Source organism: Heterodontus francisci, chromosome 23, assembly GCF_036365525.1.
Source record: "Heterodontus francisci isolate sHetFra1 chromosome 23, sHetFra1.hap1, whole genome shotgun sequence".
Classification (NCBI taxonomy): Eukaryota; Metazoa; Chordata; class Chondrichthyes; order Heterodontiformes; family Heterodontidae; genus Heterodontus; species Heterodontus francisci.
The window spans coordinates 27,877,538-27,901,487 of record NC_090393.1 but is presented as its reverse complement, the minus strand read 5'-3'; the positions used below and the strand labels follow the sequence as shown (position 1 = coordinate 27,901,487).

The following is a 23,950-nucleotide window of genomic DNA, read 5'->3' as shown; positions in this document are numbered from 1 at the left end:
TTGGTTCTGTTCATTGGTTACTCATTCAGTTTTGATCATTTGCAATGTATGTTAAATTGTTAATTTTATTTTAAAGGAATTGGTGTCCCTACACTGTCACGAAAACAGTGTCCTGCCAAGTACAGAATGGAACCTACGTGCAGAGGGTTTATCAGAGCTGCAGATGGCCAATGGGCTGTCCTGGTGGTATCAGGTGAGAATGCATTATTATGTTAGACATATCGATCTGTCCCCTGCACTGCTTTCATTGGCATTGGCATCTCTGCTGTGTAATCTAGCTGCCCTGGGTCACTTTTGTACCTGTTATACAGTCTGCATTACTTATAAATGATATCAAAGTTATCTTCACTTTGGCACGAGACTAATTGGGAGTGTCCTCAGCAGTGCTACAATTGCATCACACACCTGCCTTGCACCTTGTAGGTGGTGGAAATGCTAGGAGATGAGGCCATTCACTGCAGAATACTGTGGCTTTTTATGTGGCCGATCCAGTTGAGTTTCTGATTAATAGGATGTTAATGGTGGGGGATTCAGGGATGGTAAAGCTGATTGATAATCGATGAAGAGCCGGATTGTAAACCAACAAACTGATTTACGTGAAGAAAGAAATTACTTGCATTCACATGATCTCAGAACAACTGAAATTCCCTCTCTAAATCTTTCTGCCTCTGTACTTGTTTCTCTTCCTTTAAGTAGCTCCCCAAAACCTGCCTCTTTGATCAAGCTTCTGTGGCTCAGTGTAAAACCTTGCCTGATTATGCTCCTGCGAAGTGCCTTGGGACGTTTTACTACAATTAAACGTGCTACATAAATGAAATTTGTTGAGCTAAAATTGGGGCTTTAGAACCCGGAGGGTGCTGCTTACGTGCCACAGGCCAGCTGTGAGAAAGTATAGGCGGGCGGGGTAGAGGATGGTGAGTGTGTGTGCCCACTTCCCCATTCCCTCTACTGTGCTGCAGAGAAGCTTTTTATTTCTTGACTTACAGATAGTTTTTGTGTTTTCCAGTTACAGAGCGATGATCCGACCAACTTACAGACTGACTTACAAAACGGTGACAGCCGTAGAATGGAAATGCTGTGTCGGGTTCCGAGGGAGCAACTGTGAAGAAGGTGAGACCCGTGTCACTCACTTGAACATGTTACAGAATGACACCTGCCTTTTTGCATTGCTCAATACTGTGTAAGCCAACCAGTACAATATGGTACTTCTTACCAAAGGTGACATTTTAATACTGTATCGAAGTGTGGAGCAAAACAAATTAGTTCTTAAATAAAACAATAATAATGTATGTGCATTTAGTTCAAAGAGGGCTGAATGAGTGTAAGCTTTTAAATGTTGTCACCTTTATAAACTTTCGTGTGGATTTTTCGGTGCTGGTCAGATCAGAGTGGCTCAGTTCTGGTGCCAATCTAGCTGGACGTGTAGTGTACTTAATGCAAGCAACTTTCCTGTATCAGCTCATTTCCATAATCATTCACCGCTCCTTCTACAGCATTGGCCTTGTATAGGGAGCTAGCTTAAGAGAAGTTGTGTTGCAAGTTAAATTTGAAAGGATGCCTAAAAGATGTATTGTCACCTGACAGAGGTGGGGAGCATTTTGCTTTTACAGTCATAAGAAGGATTAAAAAGGTGTTGGTAGCCTTTATCAAAGCTGAAGGGAAGTGCAAAATGACAGTGGTATAGCAACCATGCTCATTCTTGGCCATCTGTGGAATCTGAGCTTTGCTTTTACAAATAAAATTACACCCCATTTTATACATCTCCTTCCCTATCAACTAGGAAGTAAGAAGTTCTGTAAAAATTAACGGTCAGCGCTTCAATTTGTTTATGGATTAGTGCCATTTAAACAAGTAAAGAAAATGCTGTGCCTTTATTTCAAGATACCTAACTTAGAATGCATTAAAGCAAGATGTTCTTCTAAAAACAGAGGTACCATTTCAATGAAAAATTCAATGCAAAGTTGGGAGTACTTTTTAATAGGAAATATTTCCCCACCTCAGCAGCCCCCAAAATCTGTGTAATTCAAATAAATTGTGTTACTATTTTGTACTTTGTAGGCAATAGGTTCAATTTTATAATCCATCTCCTATAAGAAATCAGAATTTGCACATGTTTTGAAAAAGTGGGGAAGTACACCTCTAATCTTGATTTTCTCTTTTAATTTGGTTCAGAACATTAATCCCAGGCTTTGTTTCATGTCTTAACACTGTATGGCTTCAATTATAGTTATGTGCCATAAAATGAAGCAATTAGAATGAATTACAATGGCCTGTAGATTTTTGCAGGTTTTACTCCTCTGAAACTGACAGCAACTTCAGGAGTCTGCACATGCACAGTTAAATCAAAATCCAGAAGTTTCTGTCAGTGGTTCCCTGCTTCACCAGAGGGTGCGCTGTTGAGGCCCTGCCAGACTACAATCAATTAGAAATCACTGAACTGACAAAAATTTCCAATCTTATGACCTTAGTCTTGCTGTAAAAACCCTTGGGGAAAAAAATCACTCCTTGTTGAATAAAGTATTTTTAACAGCATACTAAGTTCATAATAACTGTTGAATAGCTTCACTGACCCTGAAAGAGTAATTTTCTATTTGCTGAATGTCAGGTTTCTCCTATTATAAATTTCACATTTAAAATGTTTTTAATATTTGTATATGATTGTTTATCTTCTACCTTAATCTGATGTGTATGTCCCAATCATTTATTTACACAATCTGTAAAGTTTTAAAACTTAGATGAGATCAGGTTCTGTGGTTTTTACTTCCTGGTTTGCTGTCTGTATGAATGTAATTGGCTGCTTACCCTGCTTGATGACATCACTATTTCTGGATGCCTCGAGGCCCCCTTGACTTGGCGCCAGACTTAAACTGATGTCGGGAAATGGAAAATCCAGCACAGAGATGGCTAGATCTTTGAGGCAGCTTTTTTTTGAGGTCAGCAGTGAGTGTTGTTGCTTCACCACAGACCACAACATCCAGCCCAACATACTAGACAAACTTTTGATTTATGAAAGTCAAAATGTATGGTAAATATGTAGTATACACATATTGGGCTGAATTTTACTGTCCCCTCGATGCTGCAGGTCACGGCGCGGGGGCCAGTAAAATGCTGCGGGGAGAGGCCCGCCGCATATTACCGGCAGCGGCGTGACCTTGGTGTGGCCCCCCTGCCGCATGGTGGCAGGCCCTTCATCTAAATATGCAAATGAACATTTAAAATATTTAAATAAACTTACCTACAGGCGGCGGCCGTCCCACTCCGATATTACGGCTGCCGCTCGTGCTCCACGCGTCTTTGGAACTCCGTACAGCGTTCCGGGCGAGAATCTGGTGGGGAGGGGAGGAGTAATAATATTTTCAGGGCGGGTGGGGTGGAGGAGTGGGAAAATCAATTTTAAGTGGATGCGGGGATGGTGGGAGTGGTTGAAGGACAAATGTAAAGAGCATGGGGGGGCATGTGTGGGTTGGTAATAAAGTTTCATTTTGTGCCAGTGTCCCTTTAAAAAAAAAACATTGGGGGGGGATGGGAAAGGGCCTCCATTATGTTTGTAATTTTTATGCAATCATTCTTCATAATGGGGCAGCACAGTGGCGCAGTGGTTAGCACCGCAGCCTCACAGCTCCAGCAACCCGGGTTCAGTTCTGGGTACTGCCTGTGCGGAGTTTGCAAGTTCTCCCTGTGACTGCGTGGGTTTCCGCCGGGTGCTCTGGTTTCCTCCCACAGCCAAACACTTGCAGGTTGATAGGTAAATTGGCCATTGTAAATTGCCTCTAGTGCAGGTAGGTAGTAGGAGAATGGTGGGGATGTGGTAGGGAATATGGGATTAATGTAGGATTAGTATAAATGGGTGGTTGTTGGTCGGCACAGACTCAGTGGGCCGAAGGGCCTGTTTCAGTGCTGTAACTCAAAATAAAAAAAAATAAAAATATACCTTTTAAAAAATTTTATTTTCTCCTAAGGGCTTACAGCCCTTTAAAAATGGTGCCGGCGCCTGCACGGTGGCGCTGGACACCGGGGACGGGGCAGAACCCCCTTACGTCCTTAGGGGCCGCCGCTCCGCACCCACTATTTAAATGAGCCCCCACGCGAAATATCGCAGGGGCTCCTCGGCGGTCGCTGAATGTGGGTGCCATGCTGAGTTTAAAGGGTGCCACCACAGAGCACGGCCCCAGAATAAAATTCAGCCCATTAACTCTATACTTTTACTTCCATGAATCAAATGTTTATCGAAATATATTGTAATGCATTATAATTTCTTCATGCCATTCCAACTGCACCCCTTCTCAATTATATGTCTCCTTGAAATCAGAACTCCTCCATTTTTGTGATACAGTTGTCTAGTTTACATAATTTAATTATTTTGGTTTGTAGCATCTATTTTATTGTGCGATGCACATAATTCAATGCCAACCAAGTTTCTTTAGTTGGACACAATTGTCCCTTCAGGGGCCCTGTGCAGTTGCCCTGTTTAATTGGCTAAAATTGATCTCTTGAAAAATGTGATTGGTTCTAAAGCTTTGAAAAAATTCTTGGTCTTAAATAGGGAAAACGTCCACCACGTTGTTTAATTGCACCATATAGCTGCAGTTTAATTGCATACTTGTAATTGTGCAATTGTTTTCTTTGGGCCATTGTTGCCTCAGTTTGCCATAATAGTTTTTCATTCAGTACCAGCATATTAAGCAACATATTTTGGTGATTTCAACCTTTGTCCCTATCCATTTGATATCACATAGAAAACCAGTTTTGCTTTGCTTTCACAGTTGAACCGTAAATCTGGGCGTTTACGTGGATTCATGTTCATTGAAAACTGTTTTTGAAAGTTATTTAATAGAAATCTGTTTTATTAAGTTCAAATTTGTGTAGCAGACCTATCTATAGAGAATCTGTATGTTTTTATAACCATTATTTTCCCTTTATCTGCACAGTTTGCTTTATTAACTGGACTTCAGAAAGCTATCAAAATAAACAGCAAACTTTGCAAAGCAGATGCAGTGCCTGAAGTCCAGTGCATTACTGGAATCTGGACAGAAATAGACACTAGCTCCAAGTCTAAGTCATGTACTCAAATATTGAAGTTTCAAGATTGTTAATCTTGCTTTATATAAGCCATTATCAAGCTCCCAGCATATTTGATCAACACTAGTAGTTTTGATTTATTTGTGACTCATCTTTAGTATTTAAAGTACATACAGAAACTTAAAGGACTCCCCTAACAGCTCAGCTGCTCACTGCCTTAAACAGCTGAATCGTACAAATCAGGAACATTCGCTCAGCACCTTGGATGAGATCAGCTAAGTTAGCTGGGGGAAGTAAGGGTGTTCCAATAAGACTGGGAATCCCTAGGTTATGGATGTAAAAATTGGGTAGGTTTCACACTCCCAGTCACTCTGTAGTGCCACTCATGGATGCTGGATATTGGGCAATGAAGGGATTAGATTTATGCCTGGTGCTTCTGCTATCTAGGGTAATGCAAGGTACCAGAGGGGGCACAGAACTGAACCATGGCAAGATGTCCAAAGCCTTCACGAGTGGGGGATTGTAAACCTTGTTGGAAAATGAAAAAAATAGAAAAGCAGAATAAATTTTTTTTTATCAAGAACATTATTGTGCCATTGCAGATTCTGCATAAATAAATTAATGCTGTGCTTATGTGATCATTTACAGCTAATTCAATTCTTATTAAAGTTATTTTATTTTATTATGTTTTTTTAGGTTTTCACTTTATGTATGTTCTGATATGTTGAATTGGATCGATTCATGTTTTCTGATGAGTTGAGTTTGAACGTTAGTTTTTGTGTTTCCGAGAGACTAGTGACAGGAATTACTTTACTTCCTCTCCCACTACTAATGTAAACCTGTCATACTTTAGTACTTCCTATCAGGAATATTGTACATATGGTCAGCTGTATGGAAGTAAAGTATGAAGAACAACATTTGCTTTCTGTACCAAAGCCATGTAAGGATTTGAAAAGATATTTAGCTATTTGTCATTTTTCCACATCAGTAATTCCTTTGACTTCTCTGACTGGAAGTGCCAATTTGGGCTGAATTGTGGGCAATTTTGTGATTCAGTCTCCGTGCTTCACCACTTGTAGCTGGGTTGGCACTGCTGCAACTCTTCACATAGAACTCCTTTGAGTCAGTAGAGAGAGACTGTCATATGGCTAGTCTGGGCTGAATTCAAACAGAAGCCCCAGATGTGAAAGAGAGATATGCTATACCACCCACTACACCACCCACTGCCGTCTAAACTGAAGTTTTATAAAATAGTTTCTATGGTTCAATTGCAGGGAGGTTGGTTTCAGGACTGCAGTATTGTTTTGGAAAGAATGCAGTCAGTTTCTTATCTTGCTGCTAACCAAAAACTTGCACATTCATAGTGATTGGAAATGTTTGATTCATTGTTAAAGGGTTACAGCAGGATTAAGCCCTGTAATAGCCTGTTCCTTAAATATTTTCTATCAAAATACTCGCCATTTTTAAAATTCCCAATGGCTTTTAAGTATTAAAGCTATCGAGAGAATCACCTATATGTCAAAACTGATCAGGTGGGAAATATTGTGCTGGATCAGAATACTTGTCATTAATAAGCAATATGGTACCAGTGCATAGTGCCACCTATTGGTAGATATGGATTCCTTGTCCTCATCTCCCATACTCTTGAATTTCATACCTCCAGCTGTGTTATTACAACACAGTATTTAAAAGAGAGAAAATTGAAGGGATTGTTATCACCAAAATATACTTGTACATCTCTCAGAAACTGGCACAAAGTGGGAATGGCCTAGAGTAGGCAGCAGATTTCCTGACCTACCTGTTGAAGAAACTAAGATGAGGGTGAGAGAAAGCAAAAGAAATTCTATGTTCATCAAATAAAGTGTCCTATAACTTATTGATCTTAAATTGATAGAATGTGAATTGTTTTAAGTTCATACTAAATGTAGAGGAATCCCAAACTGGGGACTTCATAACGAGTATGTGGTGGCATCGATCGGGAGCAATCAGTAAAATTGCGTTTCAAATTACAGTTTTAATTTTTAAAAATTGCTCAAAGGGCAGATTATCTTTTGGCGTTCCTTCAAAAATTTAGTTATTAATGTGGGAGGTGGATGGATCATCTACTAATATTCTGCAATCTGGCTTTTAATCTAATGAGATAAAACCATAAAATACTGCTTTTATTAAACTGGCATGGATGACTTGTAATATACTTGATAGAGGTGAGTTATGGTGTTATCTGCCCTTTTAAATAAAAGTAATATTTAACTGTTTTATTTAACAGTTAATTTTATGTGTTTACATTTAATGGAAAGATGGAAGTTATTTTTCTGCAAAGCACAAAAGCCACTTCGGAGTCAACAGACAAACAATATCTTCACTTCAAATGTATTTTTATTAGTTTAGCCAGTGCAGCTTTCACTGTGCATCTTTCACTGTGCATCTTTCACCAACCTACTGAGTAATTATCCATTTGAGCTCTTTGTGCTATAAGTAACTACTACTTCTACTTTGTTGATGCTCCTTTCATCCTGAAACTGGGTGGTAAGAAAATAATTCAGCATCGCCCTTGGTGGAATTACTCTCTGGGAAGTAGGAGAAGGTTCCAGTCTGAACCAAAACCATGCTCTTAGAATCATAGAATGGTTACAGTACAGAAGGAGGCCATTCAGCCCATTGTGTCTGTGCCAGTTCTCTGCAAGAGCAACTCATCTAGCCCCGCTCCCCTGCCTTTTCCCCATAGCCCTGCAAAATTTTCTGTTCAGATATTTGTCCAATTCTCTTTTTGAAGGCCTTGATTGAATCTGCCTCTACTACACCGTCAGGCAGTGCATTCCAGATCCTAACCACTCGCTGCGTGAAAAAGATTTTCCTAAGTTGCCTGTGGTTCTTTTGCCAATCACCTTAAATCGGTTTCGGGTTCTGGATCCTACTGCCAATGGGAGCAGTTTCTCCGAACCATTCTCGTGAATCTTTTCTGCATCCTCTCTAATGCTTTAACTTCCTTCCAAAGGTGTGTTGCCCAGAACTGGACACAATATGCCAGTTGAGGCTGAACCAGTTTTCTGCAGGTTTAACGTAACTTCCTTGTTTATTTATTTTATTTAGAGATACAGCACTGAAACAGGCCCTTCGGCCCACCGAGTCTGTGCCAACCATCAACCACCCATTTATACTAATCCTACACTAATTCCATATTCCTACCACATCCCCACCTATCCCTATATTTTCCCTACCACCTACCTAAACTAGGGGCAATTTATAATGGCCAATTTACCTATCAACCTGCAAGTCTTTTGGCATGTGGGAGGAAACCGGAGCACCCGGAGGAAACCCATGCAGACACAGGGAGCACTTGCAAACTCCACACAGGCAGTACCCAGAATTGAACCCGGGTCGCTGGAGCTGTGAGGCTGCGGTGTTAACCACTGCGCCACTGTGCCACCCTTGTTCTTGTACTCTGTGCCCTTATTTATAAATCTCAGGATCCTGTATGCTTTATTAACCGCTTTCTCAATCTATCCTGCAGCCTTCAATGATTTGTGTTATATACTCTTAGGTCCCTTTGCTCCTGCACTCCATTTAGAATTGTACCCTTTAATTTAGATTGCCTTTCCTCGTTCTTCCTATCAAAATGAAGCGCTTCACAATTTTCTGCATTAAATTTCATCTGCCCATTCCACCAGCCTTCTGTGTCCTGTTGAAGTTTATCTCTTTCCTTCTCACAGTTCACAACATGATGCTGCTTCACATGCACTGTCGGTTGAGAGGCATAGATAAAACTACAGCAATGTAGATAATTGAATTTATTTTCAATGCTCCTGTGATAGTTAAGTAGGGAACTGAGGGCGGGAATTTTTTTTTTGCATGAGGGAAATCTGCATTTACTGTATCTTTTTTAAGACCTGGATTGCAGAATTTGTTTCTGAAAATGAGAAATTAAAGGAGATACTGGTTTCAAGCTAAGTGTCTTTAACTAGAGAACAGGCTATTTTAGATTTAGTTTTATGTAATGAGAAAGGGCTAACTAATAATATTGTTGTAAAAGAACCTTTAGGGATGAGTGGCCATAATATGATAGAATTTTACATTATGTTTGAAAGTGAGGTAGTTCAATCTGTAGCCAGGGTGTTAAATTTGAACAAAGGAAATTATGAAGGGATGAGGGCTGAGGTGGATTGGGAAAATACATTAAAAGGTATGACAGTACATAGGCAATGGATCTTCTTTGGCCTCCTTATCTCGAGAGACAATGGGTAAGTGCCTGGAGGTGGTCAGTGGTGTGTGGAGCAGCGCCTGGAGTGGCTATAAAGGCCAATTCTAGAGTGACAGGCTCTTCCACAGGTGCTGCAGAAAAATTTGTTTGTCGGGGTTGTTACACAGTTGGCTCTCCCCTTGCGCCTCTGTCTTTTTTCCTGCCAACTGCTAGGTCTCTTCGACTCGCCACACTTTAGCCCCGCCTTTATGGCTGCCCGCCATTATGGCTGAACGCCGGCAACTGACTCCCACGACTTGTGATCAATGTCACAGGATTTCATGTCGCGTTTGCAGACGTCTTTAAAGCGGAGACATGGATGGCCGATGGGTCTGATACCAGTGGCGAGCTCGCTGTACAATGTGTCTTTGGGGATCCTGCCATCTTCCATGCGGCTCACGTGGCCAAGCCATCTCAAGCGCCGCTGACTCAGTAGTGTGTGTAAGCTGGGGATGTTGACCGCCTCGAGGACTTCTGTGTTGGAGGTACGGTCCTGCCACCTGATGCCAAGTATTCTCCGGAGGCAGCGAAGATGGAATGAATTGAGACGTCGCACTTGGCTGGCATACGTTGTCCAGGCCTCGCTGCCATAGAGCAAGGTACTGAGGACACAGGCTTGATACACTCGGACTTTTGTGTTCCGTGTCAGTGCGCCATTTTCCCACACTCTCTTGGCCAGTCTGGACATAGCAGTGGAAGCCTTTCCCATGCACATGTTGATTTCTGGATCTAGAGACAGGTTACTGGTGATAGTTGAGCCTAGGTAGGTGAACTCTTGAACCACTTCCAGAGCGTGGTCGCCAATATTGATGGATGGAGCATTTCTGACGTCCTGCCCCATGATGTTCATTTTCTTGAGGCTGATGGTTAGGCCAAATTCATTGCAGGCAGCTGCAAACCTGTCGATGAGACTCTGCAGGCACTCTTCAGTGTGCGATGTTAAAGCAGCATCGTCAGCAAAGAGGAGTTCCCTGACGAGGACTTTCCGTACTTTGGACTTCACTCTTAGACGGGCAAAGTTAAACAACCTGCCCCCTGATCTTGTGTGGAGGAAAATTCCTTCTTCCGAGGACTTGAACGCATGTGAAAGCAGCAGGGAGAAGAAAATCCCAAAAAGTGTGGGTGCGAGAACACAGCTCTGTTTCACGCCATTCAGGATAGGAAAGGGGTCTGATGAGGAGCCACCATGTTGAATTGTGCCTTTCATATTGTCATGGAATGAGGTGATGATACTTAGTAGCTTTGGTGGGCATCCAATATTTTCTAGTAGTCTGAAGAGACCACGTCTGCTGATGAGGTCAAAGGCTTTGGTGAGATCAATGAAAGCAACGTAGAGGGGCATCTGTTGTTCACGGCATTTCTCCTGTATCTGACGAAGGGAGAACAGCATGTCAACAGTCGATCTCTGCACGAAAGCCACACTGTGCCTCAGGGTAGACGTGCTCGGCCAGCTTCTGGAGCCTGTTTAGAGTGACTCGAGCAAAGACTTTCCCCACTATGCTGAGCAGGGAGATTCCACGGTAGTTGTTGCAGTCACCTTGGTAACCTTTGTTTTTATAGAGGGTGATGATATTGGCATCGCGCACGTCCTGAGGTACTGCTCCCTCGTCCCAGCACAGGCGTAGCAGTTCATGTAGTGCTGAGAGTATAGCAGGCTTGGCACTCTTGATTATTTCAGGGGTAATGCTGTCCTTCCCAGGGGCTTTTCCGCTGGCTAGAGAATCAATGGCATCACTGAGTTCCGATTTGGTTGGCTGTATGTCCAGCTCATCCATGACTGGTAGAGGCTGGGCTGCATTGAGGGCGGTCTCAGTGACAACATTCTCCCTGGAGTACAGTTCTAGGTAGTGCTCAACCCAGCGGTCCATTTGTTTGCGTTGGTCAGTGATTATGTCCCCTGATTTAGATTTGAAGGGGGCGATCTTCTTGATGGTTGGCCCAAGAGCTCTCTTAATGCCATCATACATTCCTCTGATGTTTCCGGTGTCTGAGGCCAGCTGAATATGACTGCATAGGTGTTGCCAGTAGTCGTTTGCGCAGCGCCTGGCTGTTCTTTGTGCAGTGCTTCTGGCTGCTTTAAGTGTGACGGATGTTAACTCGCTGGGGGCTTTCTTGTAGTTCAACAGTGCAATGCGCTTAGCAGCTATGACAGGTTCCAGCTCTTCATTATGAGATTGAAACCAGTCTGCATTTCTCTTCGCACTTTTGCCGTAGGTGGTCAAAGCTGACTCATAGATGGCGTCTCTGATGTGGGCCCACTTGGTCTCAGCATCCCCTGTGGGAGTGTTTTGAAGGGCTGACACAAGTGAATTTAGAAATTTTTTTAACAGCTGTGGGTGAGAAATTCTTGAGTAATGCAGCTTCTTTGGTTTGAGTCTAACCTTGCTGCACACCAGGGAGTGGTCGGTGTCGCAGTCCGCACTGTGGAAGCTGTGTGTGATTTGAACACTGTTTAAGGCGGCTCGCCTTGTGACAATGAGGTCTAGCTGGTGCCAACGACGCAATCTTGGGTGTCTCCATGAAACCTGGTGACGGGGTTTAGTGTGAAAGAACGAGTTGGTGATGCAGAGGTTATGATAGGTACACAACTCAAGCAGACTCTGCCCGTTCTCATTCATCCTTCCAACGCCATAGCGCCCAAGGCAGGAGGGCCATGAGTCATGGTCGGCCCCAACCCTGGCATTAAAGTCCCCCAGCAGGAATAGGTGTTCGGTGTTGGGGATGCTGCTAATGTTATGGAGTTCCTCGTAGAACTGATCTTTAGCTTCAGGTTGGGAGCAGAGTGTTGGAGCATAGATGCTGAGTAGGTGTACTGGACCAGAGGCGGTGAGCAGTCGGATGGACAGTATGCGTTCCGAGCCATTTGAGGGAGGCTCTATCATGCTGAGCAAGGAGTTTCTGATGGCGAAGCCCACTCCATGCTGTCTTGGTTCTTCAGGATCCCTGCCCTGCCAGGAGAAGGTGTAGTCTTGCTCTGCTAGAGATCCACTCGCGGGGAGGCGTGTCTCCTGAAGTGCTGCAATGTCTACATTGAGTCTACTGAGCTCATTGTTAATGATGGCGGTCTTTCGAGAATCGTTGATTTGTGTAAGGTCTTCCGACAGGCCAGGACACATAGTTCTGACGTTCCAGCTTGCAAAGCGAAAGGCTGGTACCTTCTTTCCTTTTTTCGTGTTGTTTGGTTCGGTGTTTCAGTCCACCTTTCAGGCAATGACCCTGAGCTCCAAGCACCCATTGAAGCAGGTAGACTGTGGCGGGACAGAACCTTGTTGACGGGGGGCTGCCCGGTTTGAGGCGGGCGGTAGCTGTCCAGTGAGGTGCGATGACCTCTCCCACCGACAAAGGCAACCTGTGGCGCCCAGTTTCTACGCCAATTTATCTGGACTTATAACCCGTAACTGCTGCCTTCCGTGTTGTTTCAGTCGCTGTGAGGCAACTATGGAGTGACCTCTCCATGGCGCATGCCTGGACAAATTTATGGAGGTTGAGAGTTGCTCAGTCGTCAAAACCCCCCTCTCGGCCTTTCTGGTGGGGTCCAAAGGCGTGCAGAGCACGACGTTTGGCACCGGTATGGCTGCAGGAACTGCCGGAAACATGCCAAAGGTGACACATGACCGCCTACGGGGTTCCGCTCCGGATTTTCTGTTAGGGTTTACTCCCTTAGCCTTGGTCTCTCCCGAGACGCCCACAAGGCAGTGGGGTTGTTAGGGCCCCTACACAGGTGTAGGATGATGCCGGTGGGAGGAGGGGATGTGAGGGGAAGGGGGTGCGAGGGGGAGCTGGGAAGGGGGCTGTAAGGGGTTGGGGGTGGGGTGCAGGGGAAAGGGGTGCCGGGGGAAGATGGTGCGAGGTGGGGGCTGGGACGGGGTTGTGAGGGGGTGAGCTGAGAGGGTGGAGCAGGGGAGGGGGTTGGAAAGGGGGGAAGGGAGGGGAAAGCGGGTGCAGGTAATAAGCCATTTCCTCAGTTCCCACCATCGACGTCTGGAAAGCTCATCCGTGTCCTTAAATGGAATGGATAATCTTTAAATAAAAATTACATAGTTTACAGCAACTAAACATTCCTTCAAGGCACAAAAACGCCAAAAGTAAAGGCAGTCAACCATGGATAACAAAGGAAGTTAAGGATTATATAAGATTAAAAGAAAAGGCCTATAAGGTTGCCAGAAATAGTAGTAAACCTGAGGATTGGGAGGATTTTAGAATACAGCAAAGGAGGATGAAGAAACTGATTTTTTAAAAAAGGGAGAATAGAACATGAAAGTAAGCTAGCAAAAAATATAAAAACAGACGATAAAAACTTCTACAGGTATGTAAAAAGGAAATGTTTGACTAAGACAAATGTGGGTCCAGTACTGGCAGAGTCCGGATAATTTATAATGGGGAATAGAGAAATGGCAGAGAAGCTAAATGATTATGATATGCCTGTCTTCACTGAGGAAGACACAAGAAATCTCCCAGAATTAGAGATCCAAGGGATTAGGGGGAATGAGGAATTGAAGGAAATTAGTATTAGTAAGAAGGTTGTATTGGAGAAATTTATGGGGCTGAAGGTTGATAAGTCCCCAGGACCTGATATTCTACATCCCAGCGTATTAAGAGGTAGCTATGGAGATAGTGGATGCATTGGTGATTATCTTCCAAAATTCTATAGATTCTGGAGCGGTTCCTGCAGATTGGAAGGTTGCAAATGTCACCCCACTATTTAAGAAGGGAGAGAGAGAGAAAACAGGGAATTAAGAACCTATTAGCCTTACATCAGTCATTGGGAAAATGCTAGAATCTATTCTAAAGAATGTGATAAATGGATACTTGGATAATAATGATCAGAGTGGGCATAGTCAACATGGATTTATGAATGGGAAATCTTGTTTGACAAACCTGTTGGAGTTTTTTGAGGATGTTAGTAACAGAATTGATAAAGGGGAGTCAGTGGACATGGTATACTTGGATTTTCAGAAGGCTTTTGATAAAGTCCCCCACAGGAGGTTGGTTAGCAAAATTAAAGCACATGGGATAGGAGGTACTATACTGGCATGGATTAAGGATTGGTTAACGGTCAGAAAACGGAGAGTAGGAATAAATGGGTCATTCTCGGGTTGGCGAGCTGTGGCTAATGGGGTACCACAGGGATCAGTCCTTGGGCCCCAGCTGTTCACAATATATATCAATGATTTGGATATGAGGACCAAATGTAGTATTTCCAAGTTCGCGGATGACACAAAACTAGGTGGGAATGTGTGTTGTGAGGAAGATGCAAAGCGTCCTCAAGGAGTTTTGGACAGACTTGGTGAGTGGGCAAGAACGTGGCAGATGGAATATAATGTGGAAAAATGTGAGGTTATTCGCTTTGGTAGGAGAAATAAATAATCTGCACATCTCTTAAATGGTAAGAGATTAGAAAGTGTAGATATACAAAGGGACCTGGGTGTCCTTGCCAATAAGTCACTGAAAGCTAACATGCATGTGCAGCAAGCAATTAGGAAGGCTAATGGTATGTTAGCCTTTATCACAAGAGGATTTGAGTACAGGAGTAGTGAAGTCTTGCTTCAATTGTATAGAACCTTGGTTAGACTGCACTTTGGAGTACTGTGTACAGTTTTGGTCCCCTTATCTTAGGAAGGATATTATTGTCATAGAGGGAGTGCAACGAAGGTTCACCAGACTTGTTCCCGGGATGGCGGGACCGTCCTATGAAGAGAGATTGGGGAAACTGGGTCTGTATTCTCTAGCATTTCGAAAAATGAGAGGTGATTTCATTGAAATCTACAAAATACTTAAAGGGATAGACAGGGTAGATGCAGGTAAGATGTTTCGCCTGGTTGGGGAGTCTAGAACCACGGGACACAATTTCAAAATAAGGGGGAAGTCACCTAGGACAGAGATGAGGAGAGATTTCTTCACTCAGAGGGTTGTGAATCTTTGGAATTCTCTACCCCAGAGGGCTGTGGAAGCTCAATCATTGAGTATGTTTAAAGCAGAGATCGATAGGTTTCTAAATACAAATGACATGCAGGGATCTGGGGATAGTGTGGGAAAAAAGCATTGAAGTGGATGATCAGCCATGATCATATTGAATGGCGGGGCAGGCTCGATGGGCTGAATGGCCAACTCCTGGTCCTATGTTCCTAACACCTGGTTGTTCTGTTGAGTTAAAGCCTTTATGCAAAGCCTTGTTGTTCCTTTATTGTTTTTCTTGTCAGATATTATGGGAATGTTCTATTATATGCAAATTGTAGCACTACTTTCAGTTTTAATTCTAATTGCTAAACAATATTATGAACTAGTAACCAGTTTAGCATTTTTTTGTGCTGAGTTCAGATGCTATCACTCAGCTGAGGATACATACAGATGATCACTTTCAGGCTCTGTCAGTACCATTCTATAGCCAGTCATTCGGCCTATAAAAGCAATCTGCTTGGTTCCCTCCACCCAGTAACACCACCCACCCCCTGGCCCCCCACCACTGCAACATCCCATTTTACGTGTGCTGAAATGCTTTCTCTTTCCACTGCATCTTCCTAACAGCAGAATTTAAAATTTCCTTTATGTTAAGTTTGGGCATGACCTGTGTTCAACTGTGTCAACCATGGCTCAGTGCCGAGCACTCATACTGCTGAGTCAGAAGATTGTAGGTTCAAATCCCACCCCAGAGATGTGAGCATGAAAGTCGAGGCTGGCACAGCAGTACAGTCCTGCACTGTTGGAGGTGTTGTCTTTCAGATGAGACAGTAAATTGAGACCCTGCGATCCCATGTGTTATTTCAAAGAAGAGCAAGGGAGTTCTCCCTGGTGTCCCGGCCAATAATTATCCATCAACCAATGCCTGGTCATTATCATATTGCTGTTTGTGGGAGCATGCTGTGCACAAATTGGCTGCCGTGTTTCGCTATGTTACAACAGTGACTACAATTCAATAGTACTTCATTGGCTGTATAGTGCTTTGGAACATCCTGAGGTAGTGAAAGGTGTTTTATAAATGTAAGCCTGTCTTTCTTTCTTTAACTGTTCCTTGGCACAATTCCGAGGAATAGTACAACACATGCCTTGCCCATAAATCTATAAAAAGGAGCAGCTACTAAATAGTGTAGTAATACAATTACTTAGCAGTAATGCTTCCAAGCCTCAGACTTATGATTGGGATTCTCAGATTTTGAGTTTAACTGATAAAACTGCCGTGCATAATTGCAATTTTTGCTCAATTTCCTTTGCTAGCACTGATTTAAAATATCAAAACTTACGGGAACAAAAGTGCAAGAGATTCTCACCAGAACCTTTGAATAAGTCCACCAGGATGACTGACTTACCTCTGCAACCTGAATGTACACATTTTGTTTACAAGGTGAATTGGACGTCTGTTGCTTCCACTTACTGATAATAAATAAATGTAATAAAAACAGAAAGTGCTGTAAATACTCTGCAGATCTGGCAGCATCTGTGGAGAGAGAAACAGAGTTAACGTTTCAGGTCTTTGAGCTTTCATCGGAACTGGCAAAGGTTAGAAATGTGAAGGGCTTTGAGCAAGTGAAAGGGGAGGGAGTGGGGAAGAAGAACAAAAGGGAAGGTGTGTCAGAGGGCAGGAGAGATTAAGTGACAAAGATGTCATGGAATGAAAGGCAAAGGGAGTGCTAATTGTTGTAGTAAAAGACAAAGCATTAGTCCAGAAAGAGTGTTACTGGTAGAAGATTGAACAACTCTGTGCGAAAGCAAAAACATGAAAAAACAAGTTTAAGATGGCACATGGTTCAAAAATTTTTATTTTGTTTAAAAAAAGGAAGTCGCGCCCTGAAATTGTTGAACTCAATGTTGAATCCAGAAGGCTGTAAAGTGCCTAATCGGAAGATGAGGTGCTGTTCCTTGAGCTTGCATTGAGCTTCACTGGAACACTGCAGCAGACCAAGGACAGGAATGTGGGCGTGAGAGTAGGGTGGTGAATTAAAATGGAAAGCAACTGGAAGCTCGTGGTCCTGCCTGTGGACTGAGTGGAGGTGTTCTGCAAAGCGGTCACCCAATCTGTCTTTGGTCTGCCCAATGTCGAGATGATCGCATTGTGAGCAGTGAATACAGTATACTAATTTGAAAGAATTACAAGTAAATTGCTGATTCACCTGGAAGGAGTATTTGGGGGCCTTTTATTTATGTAAATAAATAAAAGTATTGGGACCATGGCTGGAATTTTTAAAATTTGATGTTATGACCATGTTTAGGGTTTTTAAAATGAAAATAATTAAAGCAATGACTGAAACCTATAAAAATCACTAAAAATTAATATTTAAACCAAAGAGACCCACGGAAAATTGGAAAGCTTTAACTCTGTGGTTTTCACTTGGTAAATAATAGTATGTGCAACATTATTAATTATTGATTCACAATTTATAGAATTGAGATGAATTATAAAACTGTGCACTTAACATAATTTTGTACTTTATTGAACAGGCTTCTGTATAAATGAATGAAGGAAATTTTACCTTTTAACAACAAAAACTATTTGTATCATGCTTCCCGCATCTTATGTCGTGGATTTCTTAACCTCTCTGCTTCTTAGCATTGAATGGGAAATCAATGTTGAGTGGAGTGTAATGAACTTTAGGGTAAGGTGAGATCACAAGCCAGACTGAAGAGAGAGCTTTTAAGGAGATTTGTGAAGGAATGGGGAGAAGTAACAAGATGAAGTGATTTTCCAGTGTGTTCCAGAATCAGGGTGTAGTTGCTGAATGATTATCTTCTTATTGTGGAGTGAATGGGCAGCAGAGGAACTGTATCCAGAGTCAGGAACAGAGAGTGTGAACTAGGTCATAAGGTGAAGGCAAGGGTATGGGGGTTGGAAGCCAAGCTCAGGGTCAAATAGGCTGCTCAGGTTAGTCTGTTTCAACCTGAGACAGTAGTCAGGAATGGGCAAGGGTACGCACATAATGTGGGAGCCAAAGACTGTGGTTTCAGTATTCCCAATGTTCAGCTGAAGTGCCTGTAAATGTTGCTATTGGTCTCACTGCTAAGTGCATTTTCATTAAAGTTTCTGCTTTCTTTATCTCCTTGACAAAGGTATACTGTTATTCATTGGCTTCTAGTGTTGATGCTGCTTAGAGTCTTTTCAATTTCTCCCTTCTGGCTGGCCCCCATCCCCAAAGGTGTTGACCCCCTGAGGTATGGTTCTGCTATTCAGGCATCATTCTGTACCTCTTCCAAGTGACAAATATTTATGTGTGAACCTAGATGTTGAATGACTATTAGACCATATTGTGCATCCGAGTGAAGCCCAACTCTATGTAGTTGCATGATGCCTATACATGTTCAGTTTCCAGCCAAGTTGCTGGATAACACTCATGAATAGGATAGCTGATTGATATTTCCCTGCCTAGCCAAGTTAGCTGAGGCCAATTGTAGCCACCCTTCCATTATCAATATGGCTAACTCACCGCAGACTGTAATGGAACCTGGGACCCTCTGGTCTATAAGGCTCAGCTACACATTGATTTATTAACAGAGTCAGATCGTATTTTTGTTCTCCAGTGCTTTACAAAGTGCTTCACAGCCAACGAATTCCTCTTGACATACAGTCACTGTCAGGTAGAAAGTTCAGGTAAGTGAATAATTCATATAACTGGCTATGTATTACTGCCAATACAATGCTGCTTCATGTATTAATTTTAATGAAATTTCTCCCAGATCACCAGTCAGTTTCAATAAATGGTATTCAGACCAGTTTTTGATGGTTGTGAAAAAAAATGTATAACTTCATCTTCTCTGATCGAATTTCATCCCCGCCCCATTTCCTTTCCACAGGCATCGTTAAGATTTGTCTGGTGTTACAGCTCAATGTGTTATACTTCAATATGTAGTTAAACTAACAGAAGTTGAATACTCCGACAGCAGAACTTTTAAACTTTTAATGAACATTTTATCATCTGATGAACAGTCTTAAAACCTTTGTAAGAAATGGAATCACTCTGGTAACAGCAAATTTCATTCATGCAGCATGAACTGAAAATGTCATTAAAAGTAATGAGGGATAAAGAATAAATAAAACAATTAGGATGGAATAGAAAATGTGTAGAATAAAGAACTAAAAGTGAAACAGTGGAAGAGCACTAAAATGTGACTGGGGCCAATTAATCTGAGCATAACCTATGTATAATATAACAAAAAAGGGGAATATAGGGAATGAAAGTCAGGAAAGAAAAATGCAATAGTCGAAAAAGAAATTGCATAAACCTGAAATGCAAAACTTGGGAATGCAGTATAATTTTACTAGCAAATAAAAAAGCAAATTAGACTAAAATCATGGAAACATTTTTGAGGGAAAAATTGTTGGTGAAAACCCACCATGTACCCTTAAATCCAGTGTTTACAGCCAGTAGTTGAGCTCTGAATGATCCCTTGCACAAGATCAAGAATTACACCACTCTCATAAAACTTTCGTGAAAGTCTAAGTTGTATGCCGAAGTTTGTTATTTCATTGCAGAATAAATGCCACTGGCTCCCAATAGTTTTTTTTCCCTACATGTGTCTTCTGGAGAGGGCATGAAATTAAAGATTTAAAAAAAAATGTAATTGTGCATTCATGATCGCAATAGAATCTCATTACATAGTATACAGAACATTTATTGTATTCTGTTAAATAGACACAGGAAAGAGATTTGCTACCCAGTTATGCTTGTAATTTTTAAACAAGGGTAAGACACCACTTGAATGCATCAGAAATTTGGCACTGCCGTCAGTTAGCTGAGACAGTGCTGGAGGATTCTTTGCTGCTTTTTCCTAATCCAGCTGCTGCCCCTCTTCTCATCCTTCTATCTGTGCTAATGAAGTAACTGATATTCTTGCTGGCATGAAAGGTTTCAAATCTTCCTCTTCCTCTTCCCCTTCAGTTACATCCTGTGCTCCACCTTGGTTTAACCATGTTTGCTGTTTGTGCTGTCTCATCAAAACATCATGTACGATAGGCAGAATTTTTAATCAGTCTGACGAAAACTGAGCTAACTTTTTTTCTGCTTGGGACCTCTCAAGGAATCAACCAATGTATTTTTGCTGCTGCAGCATCCACTCCTTTGTCCTTTGATAAAGCTGTGCTTCAGACTTGTGTGCAAGCTCCTTTCTGTCCTGATGGCACTGTTGTCCACTCTTAACTAACCTGGCCTTGCCAGCTCCCTTTTCTTGTCCAATTCTGATCTTGTTCCAGAACTCAATTCTGTCTACCATTATGATCAACGTCAAATTTATCACTGGAAGACATCTCTGATCTCCAGTTAGACCTCTGGTTATAATTCAATCCAAGTATGTCCCTCCAAACTGACTCCTCTCCTACAATATCTCTCCAATGTCTCTTACTCCCAATCCACCTTTCCTGTTGCTTAGAAATGGGCTTGCTTACAGTATCTTAGGAACATTGTCTCTTGTCTTTTAAAACTATTGTATGTTTGTTTGGTACGCTGCCACCTTAATATGCTTAGTTAGTCTAACTTAAAGAGATTTCTTAGTCTGGAGTAATTAGAACATTAACTTTAATTACATTATAACTATGTACAGTTTCACACCAGTCTGTGTGACTCTTCCAAAGCCACACTGCATCTCTCTTCAAGTCTTTCTCACATGTGATCTCTCACATCATCATGATAGGAGGTATTCTTTACACTGTCTCAACATTAACCCTTTCAGACCCTTATACAACAACTATCACCTTCTCGCTTTTCTATTAGAACATTCTGAAGTTGTGAAAGTTGCTGCTAATGCTCATTATTTATTCATCTTAAATTCTGACTTTAATGCCCACAAGTATAATTTTAGGAATAATGTAGTGTTGTGGTGTTTTGATATTGCAATTGCATTGTGTACTCTGGAGGTTGCTGTAGGACACTCATGCTAGCAAAGGGAAAGTGAAAGTAAAACAGAATAAAGAAGGAGCCTTTGAGTTCAGCAAACTGCAGTCTCTGTCTCAGTCTTTGCCTCATATCCTATCCTAAACTCAGCTAAACCTCACTCAAGTCCTGAGGACATCACAGATAACTCTTATCGGTAATTGCCATTGGCAATTCTGTTGCCTATGTTACAGAAGTTTTTCTGAATTATGTCTTTGATAAATCACCTGTCATTGCCTTGGATATTTTCAAAGGGTTTAGCATCTTGCACTTCTAAGCAAGTTACCATCGTCTGACCTCTTACTAAAGTTGTGCAGTTTCCTCTCAAGTCACCCTGTGCTGTAATTGATAGTGGTTCATCCTTTGACTCCTTCAATTAATTCAGGGATTCCCCAAGGCTTTGTCCTTGCTGCTGCTCTGTTTCTGTTTAATATTGATGACCCCTTCCACTCATTAACCAACTCTATCCATTCTTTTGTTGATAATTCCACTCTACATTTCTCAATGTCCTTCAGGCTGTATACCCTCGGAGCCCAAAACCTCTAGTTCTCTTTCAGTGAAATGATAAGTGATGTTCCTTTAACGGAGCAAAGAGAATTTGTTGCATTTTTTTTTCAAAGACAGAATTCTTTTTGTATTTCACAAATCTAGTGAACAACCAACACCCAACACCTCTCTAAAATTGTGTCATCCTTTTTTGTTCAGTCAACACTCTTACCTTCCGATGAAAGGTCACAGACCTAAATCATTCATTCTGCTTCTACCTCCACAGTTGCTGCCTGACTGGTTGAGTATTTCCAGCACCTTCTGTTTTCATTACTTATTTTCTCTCCCTTGTCGCCTCCTTTCAGTATCCATCATCTCCAACATCTCGTGCTCTCTTGCTTGCAACCATTTACAATTTAATTGATGATATTTGGGTCAGTACTCGTCTCAACTTCCCTTTCTTGTTCCTTCTTGGCATTAGAACTTCCTGATTTTTACCTTGCTGTGTTTGATTTTCTCGTCCTTGGTGCCATCTTGCAGTATGGCACGGCATCCTGATTTAAAAGCATAAGAAATAGGAACACGAGTGGGCCTTGCAGCCCCTCGAGCCTGCTCTGCCATTCAATAAGAACATGGCTGATCATCTACCTCAGCTCCATTTTCCTGTCCTATCCCCATATCCCTTGATTCCCTTAGTGTTCAAAAATCTCTCAATTAAAAAAAAAAATGTGGTTGTTCAGAAAGGAAGAGAAAAGTCAAATAAGGTGGCATTGACTAATCCTGTTTTAGTCCTTCATTAATAGAAGTACAATCACAAATCCTGACAAAAGTCCTTGCAGATCTGGTCATGTAGTTGTTGCCCTTCTTCACTAATTTTTAGTCATGGTGAGTGTTTTTCATCCAACTATTAAATGTACCTTCTCAACCTGCCTGTAGGCTTAGTAGCAAATAGTAATAAAGTCCAACAGTATGTTTCCTGTAATTAGGGACCATCTTGCACTGTTTTTTTGTTTGAACTGATGAAACTAAAAGTAAAAATGTCATAATAAAGTAAGGGCTTACTGCACATTTCACAACCTCTTTAAGACAGTAAATAGTGTACAATTTTAGTAAATTTTGAACAGCTGTGGGATTGCACTGCAAATCCAATTGTAAAGAAAACAATGTACTACTGTATGCATTTTGTCCTTTTTTAAAAATTTGGAAACACTGCCTTATTGTCTTTATCCATCAGACAGCCTTAAACCATCTGTGGTGCAGTGTCGATGAGATCCCTATCTGTTTCTAATGTAGATAATTACAGGCACTGTAAAATTGTCTGTGTTATCCATAGTCAAGCTGGCAAGAAGTCTGTCAGATCTGCTGCTAGCACATTTGATATATTTTGGGCTTGATTGCTAAGATCATTGTCCTAAGTAAACTTAATATCATCATTGGATCAAGATAAACTGAAGATGTAGATAAAAATTTACTTACAGTAGTAATCCTTTGACCCTTTGCAACTTGATAAGAAAATCCAGTAGTATTAATGGATTTTTCTTTTCACTCTGTCTTTTAAAAAAGGCAAGGTTTTTCATTTAACATTGCACATACGGAAGGCCGGATTTTATTCTGGTGACATGGGTCGTGGCGGCAGGCCAGAGGCTTTGGGGAGAACCTGCCTCCGCCTCTGTTAGACTCCTGTTTGTAATTCAATGGCGGGCAGCCAATTAACAGCCTGCCATCAAGGACACCGTCCCTTTAAGGGACGAGCTCCCCCCTCCAGCGCTGTCAGCCAATTGGAGGACAGACAGCTCTGCAGGACTGGCAGTGCCACGGGAAGCGTTGGCCACTGCCAGTACTGCAAGAGGCCTGCAGTGCCCATGCGGTAGGAGATCCTGGGACATAGGGGAGTGGGGCTGAGGCCACCTGAGCTAGTCTGGCAGGCCCCCCATGACGGGGTAGGGGTGGGAGGTGGTGTTGGGGAGAGTCATGCTGGGGGGGGGGGGGGGGGGGGGGATGGCCATTCCCGCCGGGAGAGCCCTCCAGGAGCTATGGATTTCCCTAAAGGATGGACCCTGACCCTGCTAGGAGGCCGCCATGTCTCACCTGGTGGCGTCTCCACATTTTGTGCAAAATAATAATTTTTTGGATAGTTTGGTAAACTTAAAAGATGATTCTTCTAGTGTCAAACTATCTCTCTTAAAATCAAGTTGGGAAATTAAATAAAGCTGATAAGTAGGGTCTGAAATTCAAATATTGATGTAATTTGACTCGATACTAATTCACTGATAGTTATTTTTGCTTCCAATACAGCAGAGAAATAGGCCATTCAGCGTCTCCAGTCAGTGCCAGTGTTTTTCTCCATATAAAGCGA

General features: G+C 42.2%; 1 protein-coding gene across 8 annotated transcripts in view; it reads left to right on the top strand.

Annotated features, from left to right (window-relative positions):
* emid1 (EMI domain containing 1) overlaps positions 1-23,950 on the top strand; it is a 426,608-nt gene that overhangs the window by 10,946 nt on the left and 391,712 nt on the right. For all 8 annotated transcript variants that reach the window (XM_068054890.1, XM_068054887.1, XM_068054891.1 and 5 more), the window contains exons 2-3: positions 77-193; positions 1,007-1,110. In XM_068054890.1, coding sequence (XP_067910991.1) covers positions 77-193; positions 1,007-1,110 — 221 coding nt within the window. The remainder of the gene's footprint in view (positions 1-76; positions 194-1,006; positions 1,111-23,950) is intronic.